At 31.1% G+C, this 20010-nt stretch overlaps 1 protein-coding gene across 3 annotated transcripts in view; it reads right to left on the reverse strand.

Moving 5' to 3' along the window:
- The window catches only part of LOC118198920 (double-stranded RNA-binding protein Staufen homolog 2-like), a 64983-nt gene extending 45658 nt beyond the window's left edge, over nt 1–19325 (reverse strand). For all 3 annotated transcript variants that reach the window (XM_085819470.1, XM_085819471.1, XM_085819469.1), the window contains exons 1-4: nt 19120–19325; nt 15027–15115; nt 10469–10764; nt 3771–4619 (exon numbers count right to left, since the gene is read on the reverse strand). In XM_085819470.1, coding sequence (XP_085675596.1) covers nt 3771–4619; nt 10469–10764; nt 15027–15105 — 1224 coding nt within the window. In that variant the 5' untranslated portion in view covers nt 15106–15115; nt 19120–19325. The remainder of the gene's footprint in view (nt 1–3770; nt 4620–10468; nt 10765–15026; nt 15116–19119) is intronic.
- Between the last annotated feature and the right edge of the window lie 685 nt (nt 19326–20010).

Genomic DNA, 20010 nt, shown 5'->3' on the forward strand with positions numbered 1-20010 from the left:
TAAATTAAAAAACCTGTAATTTGTATAAAGAATTTTTATGAATCACTGATAATTATTAGAAAGTGAGAAGAAGCTTCGTTTTAAATGCAATATTATAATTTCATCATCAAACTTGCCAAATAATGTTAATTATACAAAATATTAAAATGACAAAATTAATATAAAATGTTCATATAAAAAAGTTAAAAATTTTACCAATTAATTTCAGTTAATAAGTCACAACTGTTTATTTTTATGTATGCTTCTGCATAAATTATGTAAGGTGTAGGATGCGTGTATATGGTACAGCTTCAAATTTTATGAATCTATTTTTGATAGTGGATTAGGCCTGTAATTTGGGGGCACAAATAATAATAATAATAATAATAATAATAATAACGAGCCTAATCACTTACCTCTTAGGTGGTTTGGAAAAAGTGATACAACATGAAATTGGAGCTGGCACAAATAGAAGGATGTCCTTTTTTATGAATGTAATTAGCATTTAATTTTTCGAAATTTTCTTGAAAGATTTATTTATAGCATAACATGCATGTAAGTTTATACACAAATTTTCTAGCATTCTAGAAATTCTAGAAATTTTTAATTCATTTCCGCGTTTTATTAGCGAATGAAGTGATGAGAGATGACTATGGATATTTGCCTTCTAAAAATTTATACAGCTGATGCAATGGTAGCAGCATGGATTTTTACAAAATATTCTGCCCTTAATATTTATTTTAGTATTAAGAAAATCTAAATAAAATTTAGGTACTATTCGGTTTCGAAGGCCGTAAAAATATTGCAGCGAAAATGCATGCGTAAAAGCGTCAAATCTAGCAAACGCGTCCATTTAACAACGCGCCAAAACTAGCGTACACGCTGATTTCAGATTGCGTAAGTTTATATAGTTCTATATTTCTTAAGACGCCATTGAAATACTAGTTTAATTTTTAAATCCTTTTCTGATTTTAAATCATTTTTTGATATCCTGTGGATTTAATAATTTGGGAATTGCCCATGATGAAACGTCTGCAATAAAATTTTGGGTAAAGTGCAGAATCACCCACTGCTTGACGCGCTTTTAAGAATTGCACATAATCGGTATCCATGTACACATTGACCTATTTTCACTTAAAAACAAAATCCCAGAATTGCACAAAAATGGCACTGTGCACACCCTTGACTTTATCTATGTACACATCGACTTATTTTCACTTACAAAGTAAAAGAAAATTGACAAAAATCCAATTGTTTTTACCCTTGTAAAAAGAGGAAAACAAAGAAGTGAGCGATTCTGCACTTTACCAAGAATTTTTTCAAAGAAAAGGCATCATTCATTATAGAAAATTATGTTTGAACAACCAACGAGATGAAAGTATTCTTTAGCGATAACTCGGTAGCGAAATAATAGCGATGCAGGCATCCATTCAGTTATGTTTAGCAATTTTTATATAAATTATAAAAATGATCTGAAATAGTTATTTACTCTTATGCATCCATTCAGTCATGTTTAGCCTTTTTTTTTTATATAAATTATAATAATAAGAAAGTATTATATGAAATTGACCTTTCATCTAAATTAAAACATTAATCTCAGATAGTTATTTACTATTATATTTCCTTTCTTGCGTTAGGGTTGCCGGAATTATTTTTGGCAGCACTGCATCAACAATAGTTTGGCGATTGTACCCTCAAACCCGAATAGTACCAAAATTTACATCCATAAATCTATTGAATTTTTCCCGTTTTGTAGATTTTATATTATTTTGGAAACAAATTTGATTTAGATTACATAAATGGATTCCATTTTTATTAAAATTGCAGAAATAAAGTTAGTATGTGATGATTCTCAATGATATTTTTAGTTACATAAACAAAGTATAATTGTTTTAAAATTATTGAAGATATGCATTTTACCACCTGTGAAAATATTACACTATGAAAAATTTAATGCAAGTCATGCAACCTACTCACGTTTATTAATTTTACTTAAATTTATTTTAAGAGAAAACTACTATTTTTGACAAGTTAAATTTCGCGATTATAGTGAAGAGAAAAAGATCGACTATTTTGATCACGTGACCTTTCGAAACTGATTTCGCTTCAAGGCCACGATAGAGTCGACCATGGTGTTTACCATAGCGACATTCTGGCGCTAGATTCACTTAACAGTATTATATTTCGTTCATATTATAACTCATAATGCACAAAATTTATATCATTTAAAGAAAAGAATTATCTAATCGTTGCCAAATGTTCTATTCAAATACTATAATAAAGCTAGAATGATGTATAAAAGAAATTAAGCAAACAAAATGAAAAAGAAACAGTTTTTCACAGACGATTAAGTATTTCTCATTCAATTAATTCAGTTCTCACTTCGCGAGAAGGCAAAAATACATAAAAACTCAAAATATCTACATTAAAAATGACGAAGTAAATTTTAAACACTTATTTCTTCGAAAAAATTCCAGAAAGGATTAAGCATGATTTAATTGACAATAATAATTGAAGGCGTTATTTTTGTTCTTGCAAAGCTAAGTTTCTCTAGATTGGCAACAAATTCACTAGTTTGCTGTTTCAAATGTAAACAATCAATGGCCGCCATGAAAATAAAGGCTTAGCGGCACTTAAACAACTTTAAAATTGCTGATAATTCTAAAAATATTGCATACAGATTTACTAAAGGCATAAAAACCTTAACCGGAAGATAAAAACAACATAATTCAATCATTTTTAAAGCAAAAAATGTACAATTTACAAACATATAAGTGTAAAGAAACTGAGGTTACTGAGCTGGGTAACAGAGTGGATATATATATAAATATATTTATATACGTTTGGTGCGGCCGATTGCAACCAAAATACGAGGTGCACATCTACATGTTATAGCAGTCCTATATAGAAAATTTCAACGTTCTGAGGCTACTCGTTTTTGAGTTATGCGAGATAAATACGTTCGTACAGACGCCACAAAAAATTCTCTTCAGAATTAATTTTAAAGCAGTTTTATAATTTTTTGGAGGAAACAAGTCTTTTATTCTGTTCTTACGTACAGATATCGCGCAAAAACATCGTTAAATTGCATTCGATAGCGGTCAAAATGGATATTTTCGTTGAAATATGCTGCCTGAAACTTTTCGCGATTACAATACTTCCTTTTAACTTTGTACAAGGAAGTAAAAAACAGCTACACCATTAGATTGCAATGCAATAAAACTACACAAATCACAGAACACTCCCAAGAATTTTTTTAAAAGAATCTGATGTTGCAAAACTTAATGAACCAATATTGTATTCCAATTTTCTCAAGACACAATCTTTTTATTGAACAAAATAATATGATTAAAAGACAAAAGCATATTTGCAGGACACTGAAATCGTCAAACTGTATATTAATCTATAGTTTGTGCTACTGTAGGCATTACATTATACATACCCAGTATGCAAGTGTATCATAAAATATTAACCCAATGATGTGTACACTAATATTTTGATAGTTACAATATGCAAAAGATACAATACATATGTGAAGACAATCTACTGGATGCTAGAATATTAAATGGGAAATATCTATTGTAATTTAAGATCTGCCATAAACAATTATTTTTACATAATCACTTTTAAGTATATGTAATACTATGTATGCACTTTTATCATATTCTGAGGAAAATTTAGATAAATATTACATATATAACTAAAAGTTGTTAAAAATTAATTGTTACTACAGAATTTAAAATGCAGCTTAAAAAGGGGTGGGGGAATGTTATAAAAGATTTATACTGCACCTTAATAAGATTTCTGTTCTTTTTCTTAATGATTGGTTTTTTCTTCACCTTTTGTTGAGCTGGAGGTAGAGATGGAAGCTTTTTTAATTCTTCTAACATCTTTTCAGCTGCACGTTTTTTGGACACTTTTTTACCATTTCCTTCACCATCTGTGCTAATGTCTCCAACTGTGCAACGAGTAACAAATGTACGCATGTGAGGAGGGCCACTCTCCCTAGTTACCTCAAAATTCACAGCAAGACTTCTTTTTAATGCAATTTCATGAACTAAACTGATTGGAGATTTCAAGTCATCACTCTCATCTCCATCATCTTCAGGGCTCTCTCCGTTAGGTTTAGAAAGGGGCAATTCTGACTGCCTTTTTACATTTTCTGGATAAGGAAGATTACGAAGGATAGACAGAGCTTCTTCTGCAGCAGCATGTCGAGCAGCCTGTGCAGTACGACCCTCTCCAAAAAATTGTCTAGTGCCTACTTTTAATGACACATAATATGTGGGCACTTTAGGATAATGGTATCTTTGATGATACATGCCACGAAAATTTAAATTTGGTATGTATTGAGGTCTTTGAGGTTCTATTAATTGATAAACTGCAGGTTCTCCTCTTTTCATAGCTAAAGCATTTAATTCAACCGTTGGTGTTATTGGCCCCATTGCTTTCCTTTGACTTTTAGGTGGAGGATGCTTAAGTGAGGTTTGTTCAAGGGCAATAGCAGCAGCAGCGTGCTGCGCTTTCTTGATACTTGGTCCAGAAGCAGTATACTCTTCATTATCCAGTTTCAGCACGACGGTGAAAGTTTTCTTATGAGGTGGGCCTGATTCATCCACAAGTCGATACTGATGCTGGACCTTAAATTCAAATAAGAAAAATCATATATAAGTTTTAAAAATTTACTTATGTTTAAACTTAGGTTTTACAAACTTATAGTCTTCGAGACAATACCAGTAAGATAAATTTCAATGTCTTTTTTTTTTTTTTTTTTAAAGAAAAAAAAAAAGACATGAGAAAAGAAAGGGAAAAAACTGTAAAATTAACAGGTCAGCAAATATTTAATGGGAAAATATTAAGACAATGCTTTTTCTCCTTGCTTCTTTTACAAATGCAATGAAATTCTGATATTTGAATTTCTAAATGCAAACAGCAGTATATGAAGTAAATATTACAAAGATATTAAATAAAATACAACTGCACACGCTTTGATTAAAACAAGTACCTCATCACAAATTTAAAAAAAAAAAAAAAAAATTCCCCAGCACCATCATGAAGTAAGTATTTTACAAAGTAATAACCTTTTGCAAGTAATGGCCTATGTAGAAATTTTGCTGCACTATATCTTTTGCTACACACTATATTAGAATATCAAGTATTCTTTGATGTAATATTTAACAGATTTCAAAACTAAGTTCTTGATAGCAAGTTATTAACAAGAAATGCATTATTTATAATATACACATTTCTTTTATATCCATGTAAAATATATAAAAACTTTAAAAAATTCATACTTTGCCTAGAAATACAGCTGCCAATCTTGCAATAGAGAAAACTGGGAAGTTCCTCAAACCAAGAGTTTCTGAGAAGTTACTGAGCTGCACAACTGAGCCATTTCAAAATAATCCCACTTATAAGTTACTTTATAATACACAAATCAGGTAACTGAACTTTTTATTCTAATATGATTCTGACATAAAAGATATTACGATTCAAATTAGATATTCTAAATTTCATGCTCTTTGGATAATTTAATTTTGTAAATATCTTACATTTTTACATTCAGAAAATCTTTACTAAGAAATGTATTAATACACTAAAATATAATAAAAATAAATTAATAATTAATGCATTTACTATTGCATGGACAAACACATTATGTACCATTTATTGATGCAAAAAATTAAATAAAAAATTAACTGATTATATCTAATTTTGCTTGACTGAATCTTCACAAAACGTTTTGCAAATGTCTACAGTAGAAGAAAATTCAGATAACATAAAATTTAACACTGAAAATAATGCTGATAATCAGTAAGGATATGGGAATTGAATTTACACAATTAAAGTTTTGATAATTCATTAAATTTAATTTATTGCTGGGAAACATTTTCTTCAGCAAAGGCTAAAAAATAAAAACCAGGAGTCTCCTTGTACAACTGGTAGAGTTAACACTTATATGCTAAACCATCAGATAATCTATGGATTATTTTTTTCATCTAGTGCTTCCTTTTCATACACTGCAGAGTAACATATACAATATATTGTTATAAATAATGACAAAGTATTTAAAAAAGAATAGAACAGTAACGAAATTTTCCATACATCAATCGATAAATTTTTTATATAACAATGCTAAGCAAATTTTACTTTGCATTATATTTCAGAAGCAATTTATAAAACATACAATTTTAAAAACATGCGCCTCAATCTATAAAAGGGGAGAATTCGGCATTTTCTTTGCACTAAACAGCAAAAACTACAGCTGAAATTTTTAAACAAAGATTAAACACTTCCCTATTTTGAAAATTAATTAATATGAATACATTAAAACATCTAATTTTAAACATTTTATTTGGTTATCTTATGACTTAATTTATTAAATTTGAAAATGCTTAATAGCTTTTATTTCAAGAAGTGCACCTTGAATTTTCACCTTCAATTTTCTACTTATACATGAACACCTTGCCAAAAAAAAAGGGACTGTTCTATATCACCCTTCTACTGGAGCAATTGCTGAAATTTAACTTGCGTTTTTCCCATCTCGTAAGTGTGACTTCCAATATATATTACATTTATATACAGCACTGTTCTAACATATGTATTTTTACACAAAATAACTTTTTCTGAAACAGAACACCAATTTTTTTCATATTTCGATTTTACAACTCAAATTATGGTGAAATATTAAATTTTGTAAGGTTTGGTGAGAAATTTAAAAAAAATTAAATAATGAAGAATCTGCATAAATTTATGTATGTTTCTAGCATTGTGATAAAACAACGGTACCTAAAGCCATTAAATTTCGAATTTGCCTCCACCCGAATATGGGCATCTGGAAGCCCAAATCTGGAATTTGCTTTAATATCTATTTCATATTTTATAAAACATTTATGAGTTTTTTATTAAGAAACTCGCCGATTTCAAAGCGAACAATGGCAAAGCTGTATGGCAAAAAATTTGACGTACATATGACTTCCTTGTACGGAATATTAAATTATACGCATTTTTCCTGCATTTCAATTAAATTTATTGAATTAAATCTATTATATCTGAAAAATTATCTAATCATTGCCACATGTTCTATTCAAAAACTATAATAAATCTAAAATGATGTATAAAAGAAATTGGACAAAGAAACAGCTGTTGTTGCAAAGCTGTTTTTTTATAGACGCAACAAATCCACTATTCTCACAATATATATATATATATATATTTAAAATTAAAATTACAATTTCTATGCAAAAACAAGCCATTCAGCCAGCAGGCAAGAAGGCAGATTTTTCGGTGCACAAAACCACAAAACTAAAAGTTTCCTTTTGGTCCAACTCTGAAAAAAAGACACTGAAGGTGCAGAAAGAATTAATTCACTACACTGCTAAGTTTCAAATGTACACAAATATGGCTGCTATGGTAAAAAGAATTAGGCTTAGCTGCACTTAACCTTTTGACGGGCGGTGGGTATCTCCCAGACAAAATCTGCAAATTTCCGTTTAAAATACATACATTTATGCCTTTTAGTTCTCTAAATGTATAACAGATGGGAGCACTAGTATTCATTCATGGAAAAAATGTAAAATAAAAATTCTTTAAGGGTCTAATTTTGAAGCAGTTTTTTTTTATTTATTCCTAATGCAATTTAAATCGTCTGAACAACAACTTTTGCTGTTAGAATGAATATTTTTATGTGAAAGTTTCCTTTTCTAAAAAAATTATTTGAATTCATATACATTAATTAAGAATGGTTGAAATTAAAATGTGGTACCAAATACGTCCCACCGCGCATGTAGGAACTGCTGCTACTGGATGGCAGCAACGTCCAAATATTTTTTAATTCAAGTATCATGTTCGTTTATATGTTGATAATGCAAATTTATATTTTTTAATAAATTGCAATAATGTTAAAACTTGAAAAATATTTAGTATTTTTCCAAAAGAAATGAAAATATAACTCTGTATCATGAAATGTCATTGAATACTAAATGGATATGTAAGTGTGATTCACCATAGAAAAATATCCTAAGCAGAGGAAACAGAGGTGACATATCGGCCTTCTAAATATCTTCCTTTTCAAACCTGCAGCAAATAAAATACTGGAGAAAAAATCTTCTCTGTTTCAAATCTATTATGAAATCATTAAAAAATATTTTAAAAGTTGTACAGAGAGAGATTTTTTTTTAATTACGTAATTATTTTTAAATATTTTTTGTTTTGCAAATATGTTCAATATTTTCTAGATAATTTTCAAAAACGTTTTTTATACTTTGCATTTTCATTTGGCTGCTAAAACTAGCACTTTAGATAAGCATGTTAGGAGAATTTACGCAGTGGCAAAGATGCCATTTCACTGCTCTAGGTGAGCGGTCGGATAAGCAGTATGTCATAAATTACATTAAAGGTTTACCAGGTTTTTTCTCCATGAAATAACATTGTATTACAAGCTAGTTATTTTTTTCCAAAGAAAAAAAAAATTTTATGCACCAAACCTTAAAGGGTTAAACAACTTTTTAATTGATAATTCTACAAATACTGCACGCAGGTTAACTAAAGACATAAAAACTTTAACCAGAAGATAACAACTACATCCTATAGCTGCCCTATATACAAAATTTCAACTCTCTGAGGCTACTCATTTTTGAGTTATGCGAGATACATACATACAGGTACATGTGTATGTACATACGTCCAGACGCCCCGAAGAAATTGCTCCTGAATCCACTGGGAAGTCCTTATTTCTATCTATACGTACAGATGTTGCACAAAAGGATCGTTAAATTGCATTCGATAGCAGTCAAAATGGATATTTTCATTGAAGTATGGTAGCTGGTATTTGTCGTTATTACAATACTTCCTTTACTTCGTACCAGGAAGTAAAAAAAAAAAAAAAAAAAAAAAAAAAAAAAAAAAAAAAAAGCATTATTATCTCCAGCGTGTGAGACTGTATAACAGAAATATGAAGTTATGCTCTTTTAAATATTTTGTGATATTGCTACTGAATTGAATTTTATGGTTTAAGTGCAAAGAACATGATATTTAATAAATAAAAGTAACACACAAAACATTTAAAAAATGCCCCTTTGGGCCTAATATAAAATGTGAAAGGCCCCCCCTTTTTTTCACAAGTTGTAAATTGGCCTTTAACTTGCTGCTTACTCAACATATTCATTTCACCACCTTACTTGACTTTTAATTTAATTTTTAAAAAAAAATTAAAAAAAAAAACAATAATAAATGAACTTTTTAAACTACTATTCTTATACTTATGGCTAATTATTTTATTTGCATTTTGAACATTTAAATAAATATATTGCACTTTCTTGGTATGAAGACACTGTTAAAAAGTACTGGACACCCCGTGAACTAATGGCTTAAACGCTAATGTTTGGCATTTGTAAAATCAAATTTTATTTGCAAGCAGTCATCAAATCAAAGCATAAATTGTCAAAAAATTAACCGTATGGCAAATAAAGCCTAAGCCATTTTAAAGTAATAAATATGTGTTATATCCAATTTCAGTAAAATTACAAAATACAGTCAAAAGTCTTTAATCCGGACTTGTCGGGACTTCGCCGATTCCGGATTATCGGTTTTTCCGGATTACAGATCATCAGTTTAAATCTGGTAAGATGGCATGCAGAAATTATAAAATTAAAAATATGAAACCGTAATTTATAAAATAAAGAGCAATTATGATCTAAAGGGTATCAAAATTTGCAAAAAAAAAAAAAGCTTAATATTTATTTGTTTACTTTATTAAACATTTCTTTCAATGCGCGCATGCATAAAGCATACATTACGCATAGTCAAAATTAGAAAATTGCAACCAGAAATCTATTTGATGTGTATTCGTAATATTTATAATGATGAGGAATTTGATTTAAATCGTATCAAAGATGGAGTACATCGAGATGAAAGACTACATTTAGTAAGGAATTATAAGCCGAATAAAATAAAAACATCTGCCCTGAAGATAAGTATAGTGCTGACAGATCAACTTCCAGTTCATTGCATGCCGCAATGTTCCCCTCCCCCCCCCCACACACACAGAGCAGCGTTAAATTGATAAACAGATTTCGGAACGGTTAGAGAAACAAAGGATATGCCTTTATCCATTTTTTGCAGCAATTCCACTTTTTGTTTGATGGACATTGAAAACATGCTTTCGTTTTGTAGATCCTTTGGAAGCTCGAGAATCGAAAATTCTTTTTGACATAATCGAAAGTTCAAGCTTACTTTTATAAAATTGCTCTAACAGTCTGCAAAAAATAATAAGCCAGATCCAATTAGAAGATTAAGGAACAACGCAATCTGCAACATTAACTGAAATAGAAAATTAGCTTAGCTTATACCATACATTAAATGCGCATGCGTAAAGGGTCCGGATTATGGCCGTCAGGATTAAAGACTTTTGACTGTATATAAAAACAAAAAGAGAAATATCAAACACTTATAAGGCACTCAAATTATTACCAAAAAAATATAGAAGTACCTTGTTAAAACGTGCTAATTCATTGATTAAGCACATTGGTGTTTTCTCTTTCATGTTTGCCATGGTTACGGTGGACTGAATAATGCACCCACCAGCAGAGGGGGCTGTGCTGCTGGGGGCAGTCCCTCCGACAGTAGTCACAGGTGGTTGGCCTTGATGGGGTGGACTAGGAGACATATTTCCCTGTGAGTTCAGTTGATGGTCACCGAGAGCTTCCAGTTTGTGCCCAGAATTTGATAGTAAAGATGTGGGCACTCCACCTTGATTCATACTAACGCCAACCATTAAGCCACTGCCTTCAATTGTAAGAAAACAATACTATTCAAGCTGTATTATTTACTAATAAAAAATTTGAATATAAATTTCAAATTCATTTTTTCTTTGTTCTACATTATTAATTACTAAACACTTATTAAATACATTATTAACCATCTAAGCAAAGTGTTTGAGTCAGAAAGCCTAATGTTCCTCAAAAGGCCATGAGTAAGTGATATTTTTTAAGTACACAGTTTAGATTAAAAATGTGGGATTGTATACTTTGGGGTACCTCTTGGACTGGCCTAGTTGTTGTTTAATTTATGGTAACCTCAGTATTTTATGTTGTATGTTCTGGAAACCCTATCATGACGCAGTTGGTTGTAATGTGCGATGGCACCGATTTTGATTGTTAGAAGAACATTTCTCGGGGCTTATTTCTGCATTGAATGTCATGAAGAACGATGATTATTTAGTGCTTTACACTGTAAAACTAACTGTAACTGGGTGTTTGGTGGTATAGAATAAAAAGAAACTAGATGTAATTCAAAGGAACAATGATCTTACAAGGAACAACGATCATATCCGTTTGCAGAAAGTCTTACTATTGTCTTTCTGATAATAGCTTCATTCACCTCTCAGTAAATCACTCAATGACATTTAAGGATCCGGAGACTGAAGCTCATATCAACACTATCGAAGGTATGTGGAGTGTAATAAAAAGGTATTTTCGAAAGAAATGCCACCGACAGTCCACGGAGGACGTTTTCATTCTTATGTTTGAGAATTTATGTGGCAACACTGGTATGCAGATTCTAGTTTAGATAATTTTAAACAGCTTTTAAATGTTGTTAAGGAATTATGTGTGCCACACACTAAAGACAGAGAAATTTCTAAATAAGGTAAATCCATACTTCCTTTTTGTACAGTGCAGATTAGATAACATGTATTTCCATTTTTATGTTATTTCCTTATTTTATTTTGATTTAAAATGCAGTTTATCAAGATTGTAGTTTTTTTATGTTTTAATTATGTTTTGGACACCATTTTACTTTGGAAAGCACTGCACATTAACACGAATGCCCCCCCCCAAAAAAAGCCGATTTTTGCCAAGGATGACCCTGAAATATATTTTCATCAAAATGTGCTAAATACCACAAAATTAAATAAAAGGAAACAATGGTCAATCTCAAGCAGTGTGATAGTAAAAAAAAGCTTTGCAGAGAGAGCAAACAGCATTGCTTCTGTAAAGTTTCTTTTACTTACATAAATAATACCACTCGTATGTTTTTACTCATGCAAATGGTAGCATGCACACACTTTCATTCACACAAACAATGTCGCCTCTGCAAATAGTGTATGTAATAAACTAATATGAGCGAAAGGAGCTTTGCAAAAGTGATACCACGACATCACCTCTGCAAAGCTTCTTTAATAAAAGTATATTTACGGGTACCCTTTGGCAAAAATTTGGCGATTTTTGGCAGCACATGAAAACCGAGTTTATGCAATTCTTTGACTTGTTATTTTGGCTTTGTAAGCCAAAATAACAAGTCAAGGAATTGCACAAACTCGATATCCATGTACACACTGACCTATTTTCAATTTAAAAAAAATCAGAGAATTGCACACAAACTTGGCATTGCACACTCCCTTGATTTTGTCTATGTACACATCAATATATTTTAACTTAAAAAGTCAAAGGAGCATCTAACTTAGGTAAAAGTATATTTACGGAACATTCTACTACTCAGGTTACTATAAATGAAAGAACAAATTGGCGATAAACAAAAACAACTTGGCGATAAATGAAACAACAATTTCACGATAATACAAGCGGTACCCTTCAGTCTACTCTAACCGCTTTTTTCACTCACACCAATTGCATCACCTAGCTAATTGTAGGCAACACAATGATGACAAGAGATGCACTATCAATCCTAGTTTCTAGCCTCATTAAGGGCTTTGCAGATTTCTGTTAATATAATGGAGCACCCGATTGCTATTCATAGAACTTCAAACCCATTTTCACAAGTTTGTAGCCACTATATATCATGTTAAAAGACCAAGGATAGACAGCGTTGCAGCAACATGTTAAAACACACAAATTAAGATCATCAATTTGCCTTCAGACTTAAATAACACTTTTAGTTCGATCGTTTAAACATCAGACTAGTAAACAATGCTTCTTAAGTTTAAACTTTGCCAATGATAATAAGGAATCAAACTTTGGATGATTTTCTCAAAAAAACAGTGCTGCTAGCACAAAGCTTCTTTTACTATCATTCCCTATATTTAAAAAAAAATCAAGTTAATCTCTTCTAAAAGCTTCCAACTGCATGATAATTTACTTCAGTGAAATGTAATAAAAATAATTTTATAATGAAAAAAAAAGAAGATTCATCACTTAATAAATGTTGCTATTGTTGAACTCTGATCACCCCCATCCAGTTCGTCACATCTAGCTGAATATCGCAGGTATAATGTTGCCAAACTTCTCTGATGGAAAAACTTAGACCAGTTGTCTTTTTTATATTTATTTGAAAACTTAACACAGGCTTTTTTGGTTAACTGCATTATTCCCAAAAAAGGGAAAGACATTAGCTTTCCCGATGCACGAGACATCTTACTCGCTCAATATTTCTCAGAAAAAAGCTGTCTTGTCCGGTGTGTGGATCTTCATTTTGAATTCTTCCATGCACAGCAGAATTTTTAAATTGGAATTTAATTACCTACTGATAATTATTGCTGGATTTTCTTTTAAATTTCGTATTTGTTATTTAGTTTTATGTGTACAGTGTTTTTTCATGAGTATAAAGTACAAAGTCTTTAATCCAGACTCGTCGGGACTTTGGCTATTCCGGATTAAGGGTTTTTCCGGATTTTAGATCATCAATTTAAATCTGGTAAGATGACATGCAGAAATTATAAAATTAAAAATATGAAACTGTAATTTATCAAATAAAGAGCAATTATGACCTAAAGGGTATCAAAAATTTACAAAAAGCAGCTTAATATTTATTTGTTTACTTTATTAAACATTTCTTTCAATGTAAGTTGTTTAAGTTGCTTCATTTTTTGTGCTAATATTTTCTCTTTAATTTTATAAACAGACATAATTTCTTGTTCAGTTCCACTGTTCAAGTCCTGTAACTGCTGTGTCGAGAATACCGACTAACTCGTCAATCGAAATTTTTTCGTTTTCAATAACCTCTCTGTCACTTTCTTCACTATCAGAAGCGGTACATCGAAACATGCTTTCGCTTTGTAGATCCTTTGGCAGCTCCAGAATCGGAAACTCTTTTTGACATAATCAAAAGTTCAAGCATACTTTTTATAAAACTGCTCTAACAGTCTGCAAAAAATAATAAGCCGGATGCAATTAGAAGATTAAGGAACATCTGCAACATTAACTGAAATAGATAATTAGATAATTTTAGCCTAGCTATACCATCCATTATACGGTAAACTTGCATGTGTAAGCGTATTATGCACATGCGCAGAAAGTTTGTAGCTTTGAGGTCCGTATTATAGATCATTCCGGATTATGGACGTCAGGATTAGACTGTACTGCAGTTATAATTTTAGTATTTTGCATGTTTAATTTATTTCTATTACTGCGATATCTTTCATATTAGTACATATTAAGAATTAGTATATTAAATATATAACTTCAAAAATTGAGGTCATTATATCAAGATGTTGAATTTATATGAATTTTTTTTTTTTTTTTTTTGTAAAATTAGGCTTAACTATGTAAAATGCAGGGGCGGGTGGCAACATTCCATTTCAGGGGGTTTGGTCCTGTAACTGTGCTTCGTTCTTCACATGCTGGTCCTCAAGATGTTAAGAAACTAAACTGCCACTGCCTTAAATTTAAAAGTTTATAATGCAAACAAATATGGAACCAATGGAGTAACCAGTAATAACTGTTTTATTATTTTCTTTTAAGCTTTCGCGTGGATACTGCTTAGTTTATAGTTGCAATACTGTTTCAAAAAATTGTTACTTTTTTAGCAGTATTTTGTAATTCTACAGGCAGCTGATACTTGGAAATGTAAGACCAATAAGAAAAATATACATGCTAGAATCCTACATGGAAAAGAAATCCTACATGGCAAAGCTGACTGAAGAAGACACGTTTGCAAAAAAGAAGTAAAATGTTCACTGGCAAATTATTCTCATTTTTGGCTTTAATAATCCCAATTCCAGATAATCCATAAAATCTGATTAAATTTACATCAAATACTCAATTCAAGTGTTAATTACATACAAATACTTTATCAAAAATATACATAATTACCTGAATTTGTATTCATACTCTGAGGAGGCAGGATATTTCCAGTCATTTGTCTTTGCAGAATATTACTATTAGGATTCATATCTATAGCTCTATAAAATAAATACAATTATTAGATGAAAACATACATTACAGTATGACTAGAATAAACAATACAAACTATAATTTAGCATATTTAACTCAAATTCAAAAGAGGCAAACAACACTTTTTAAACCGATTTTTTTAATTATGGTATCATGTTTTTTTAGCCTCCATGCTAAGTCGCTGAAAACTGGCAAACGTAATTAATCTGCAAAATGAAAATTACAACTACTGTCAAACTTATATATTGGTCACTTAAACCAGAAATTAGTTTCCTTTTTTTAATCCCATCAAAATTTCAATAAATTTACTTACTAATATACTACAATTATTATCCTTAACCTTTTCAGAACAGGTGTAGCATGCAACCCCCACTAACAATATCACAGAGACAGGTGTGTAATATATGAATCACTGTTTAAATGTACAGTCAGGATGAGTATACCACATATGAAATTTTAGATAAAAAAACATTTAACCCCTTAACTGCCGCGGGCGTATATATACGCCTTGCTCAGCCGATGCGTTAACTGCCCCAGATGCGCAGCCGATGTGTTAACTTTACAAATAATTTTAGGTGTAGCAGCGCAAAGCAAATGATAGCAGTTTGGAAGGACGTATATATACGCCTGGGGCAGTTAACGCATCGGCTGAGCAAGGCATATATATACGCCCGCGGCAGTTAAGGGGTTAATCAGCATCCTTTTTGCCATTAGATGTAACCTATTTCTATTAATATGAAATTTACCAAGAGTGAAGAATGCTGATGTTCATTCTGCTGCAGTATTTATATTTGATATTTTGTTTTGGAATTCAAGGCTAGATAATGTAAACAAACAAAGCTGTTTATTAATTGCCTTAGCTGATATAAACACACGTGTATGTTCTCCATGCTTCTGAACACTTTCTTTTTATTTCTGGCATTAGGGAATATACATCCTGTTGTTTTAGATGTTTTACCATTCCTCTTAAGAGTTTGGCTAGCATTGAGGCTAATATGTTGAATATCATTTAGCAAAATATTTTTTATACTTCAAATGGCAAGAAAAATGTAAAGATCACATTTCATGTTAATTTTGCCAACTATTTGATAATTCTTCTCATAATGTGAAAAAAAATAGGAACAAATGGACACAAATTTAATTTATGTTATTTTTTTCCACAGCTAGGCTTAACAACATAAAGTGGCCCATCCCATGTCCTGTATCATGTCAGCATGCTGTTCCAAGAGGAGGCTTTGGTGATTGAGGCATGCATCTCGAAATGGTTAAAAAATAACATTGATGTGTTCATATTAAAAAACACAGATCAACTGACGTAACATTGAATGCTATATTGCTTTAAAATTCTGATGCTTTTAATAAAAGCACCTAACATACTGATAATCCAAAATAAGCATCATTTCAATGATTACTTTTAGTTATAGAGAGGAGCCTATTTGTTTTATGCAACATTCTTTTTTACAATTTTAAAAGTTTGCGAAAACTAAAACATTTCAGCTGCTGTTTGTTCTACACAAACAAAAAAAAAAAAAAAAAAAAAAAAAAAAAAAGGGAGCAGGCAAATTAGCAAATTATTCAAAAAAAAAAAACTGTTACAAAATTGTTTGCAGCCCATTTACACATGAAGATTATTTTCAGTGATGCAGATGCAGCTTAAATTATTTGCTCCGTTTTCAAGAACATTTCCATGTTCACTGGAAAATTTTCACCAAATTATATGCTTTTTATTTGCCCACATGTTACATTAGTCTTAAATTTCTCCTCTCTAAAAATTATAAAATTCATAAAACGTTTAGACAAAAAGAAAGCTACATTGGCTGAGAAATACTCGATACAATATGCTTTATAAAAACCTTATTATGAATTCAAAAAGTCTTTAAATTATCACAGAAAAATTATTGGGTTCATAATTTATAATGAGGTATTAATGCTTAAGGGTTAAGGTTGTGTTATATACAAACTTTTTTTTTTTCCTTCACAGAACATTTTCAAAACATAATCACCTTTACACTATTCTGATCAATACAATATTTATGATTTAGAATAATCATTTATCATTTTACTTTGTCATTACCAGAAGCTAAAGCCACAAAATAAAAGATAGATTTAATTTCCACTGACTACAAACTAGCAGCTAAGGTTTTCACCAATGTATGCTATACATGATAATCTCTCTACCAAAATATACCTTCCTAAGCACACAGCCTTCAAATACTGCCCAAAATAATTATTACAAAAACAGGTAAAAGTTTACAATTGGGTGCCCCTTGTTTTTTGACGATTCTTTTTTGATGCCAAGATCGGCGCCAGGAAGAAACAATTTCAAGATGGCCGCTACACAAAACCAAAATAAGAAGTCAAAGAATTGCATAAACTCTGTGTCCATGTACACATCAATTTGTTTTCACTTAAAAAAAAAAATCCCATAATTGCACAAACTAGGTATTGCACACTGCTTTAAATTTGTCCATGTACACATCAATCTATTTTAATTTTTAAAAAAATCAGGAGGCTAAAGCAAAGTTAAACTATCATGGTAACCAGAAATAAGATTTTATCGCCAAAATTTTACAAAAAATTGTCACTAATCAAAGGGGCACCCAATTCTACACTACAGCCCAAAACCAATCCAATTTGGTATAATAAATTGGACTTTAATCTGCTTACCATAATTAGCTGTATCACCCTATAGAGATATATCATTTAATTCTCCCCTTTAGGTAGCTTTTTACCAAACACAGACAATCTTAGTATATCTTCGCACACTCACCTTATGTTCAACAGTTCCCTTTCTGCGACTGAATAAGCTGCTTGCAGGGGGTTTTCTTCATGGCTTGGTTTATTTGATTACGGCAAATCACAATGAGGATTATCTGCCTAAGGAAAGGGAGGAAAGGGATATCTCTGAAGAGAATTTGGTAAAATCCTAGTATACGGGCAGCCATCGCATGATTTTGAAAATTATTGCCAACACCAAAATAACTCGTTTATTACTCATTATATATGTCGCGTTTACTGCTCATCATAAAGGTGCCAAATCCCGTGAGTAGGATTAAACCTTGAACTTTTTAAGGAGCAACCTTATGGCTCAGCTGTTGGTGAACTTTCTTTCTTAATGTGTAATGAAAATAGAAGACATTTACTTAATACTTCAGCACTTTTCCATTAAGAACCTGCCATGCATTTTGGCATATGTGTGCATAACGGAAAAGCACTGCATGGATGTGTATGCATAATGGAGAAGGACTGTGTGTGTGTGTTCATAAACTATTCTTGTAACTAGAAACTGTTTACAATTAAAAAATTCGCCAAAATGCATGGCAGGTGAATAACAGAAGAAAAGTCTATCAAAAAGACATTCTTTACAAGATAAATAACATTAACCCCCATATGCTTTGCGAAAACTAACCGACTTTAACTCAAAATGCAAGTTTCAAATTTAATATTGATTATAATAGTCTCCGAGTCCAGGTTGGAAAATCTTCCATCAATGTGGGTAGACTTTTTTTACTGTGATTGAAACTGCTACCTATCGGTTCACGTAAGTAATTTAATAATACAACAATTGGGAACTCATAAATCAATAGTTTAGCCAGCCCCATGTCATCTGGCACCAAAAACTGAAGGAATGCATTAACTGCTTACTCATACACAACTTTGATAATTTCATGTTTTAATCCCAAAGTTCATGACTACATTAATGTAACATTGTCTCCCCCCTTTTTAATTAATACAAATGCCATAATACAGCAACTTTCATTAGATATGAGATTGTCGCCTTGGGCTTAGGAAAAGCATGCGTCAGACTGCATTTTATTCATCATACATACTTTCAATACACAGATTTAATGGAAAAGTAATGATAAATAAATTTTATACAGTGTATTGAAATATGTGAGGAAAATTTGCAATCTTTTTTTTTAAGAAGTCAACTGCATAACGTTAGCTCTATAGATTTCATACGAAGAGTACGCATTGCCGCCATTTTTTTTAAACATAACAATGTACTAACCTTTACAAGTTAGGGCAATTAAATAAGAACGGAGCCAGAGAATATAAGTCAGGCAGTGACGTAATAAAAAAAGGCCAACTCTAACTAGAAACTATCAGTCTGCAGACCACTGAACAATGGCAAACAATAAAGAAAATATTACATTAATATTTAACCATTATCGCCTGCACCCAAGATGCCCACAATCCAAAATGCTATAAATAAAGTTGCCAGATTCGTTAGTTTCGTATTTATAAATATCTAAATTCGAAAGAGTAAATGGAAAAGGATAAACAATTTTTTGTATTCACAGTGAAATAAAACCTGAAATAAATTGTTATGACTTATTATGTTATGTTATACATGTCAGAAGAATATTTAGGACAATAGAAAAATTCATACACGTATTTCAATTCACAGATAACCCTTCCACATTTTTACTACTCCGGCCCTCCAATATTGATATGTAAATAAAAAAGTGAGAAAAAAATTTCGAGAGCATTTTTTTATTGAAAGCTTCTATTTTCTTTTTGAATTCTTGCCTAACTCGAGCCTTCTGTTTCCTAACGTTCATTTGCTTTCGCCTACGAAACCAAAGGTGTTCATTTTCATTTGTTATGCGAACGCCATGTATTGAATCATAGGCACGGAAATAACTAATCATGAAGTAGTAGTCTGTTCTATCAAGTGTTATAACAGATCTTAGAGAAACTTTAATTTATTTAAAATATATAAAACTTGAGTGCTTCGTATTCCATAGTCTAGACGTCTATCAGTTCACCTTGATAGCATTTGAAAACAGAACAGAAACACGCCAAGTGAACTTAAAATTAGTAACACAGGTCCTGTAAAAACTTGAGTTTGGCATAGATTTATGCCAAGATCTCAATAGATTTCGATTCTGGGAGTGGT

This window comes from Stegodyphus dumicola, chromosome 6 (genome assembly GCF_044657685.1).
Source record: "Stegodyphus dumicola isolate Sdum_Otavi_A_Nest chromosome 6, ASM4465768v1".
Classification (NCBI taxonomy): Eukaryota; Metazoa; Arthropoda; class Arachnida; order Araneae; family Eresidae; genus Stegodyphus; species Stegodyphus dumicola.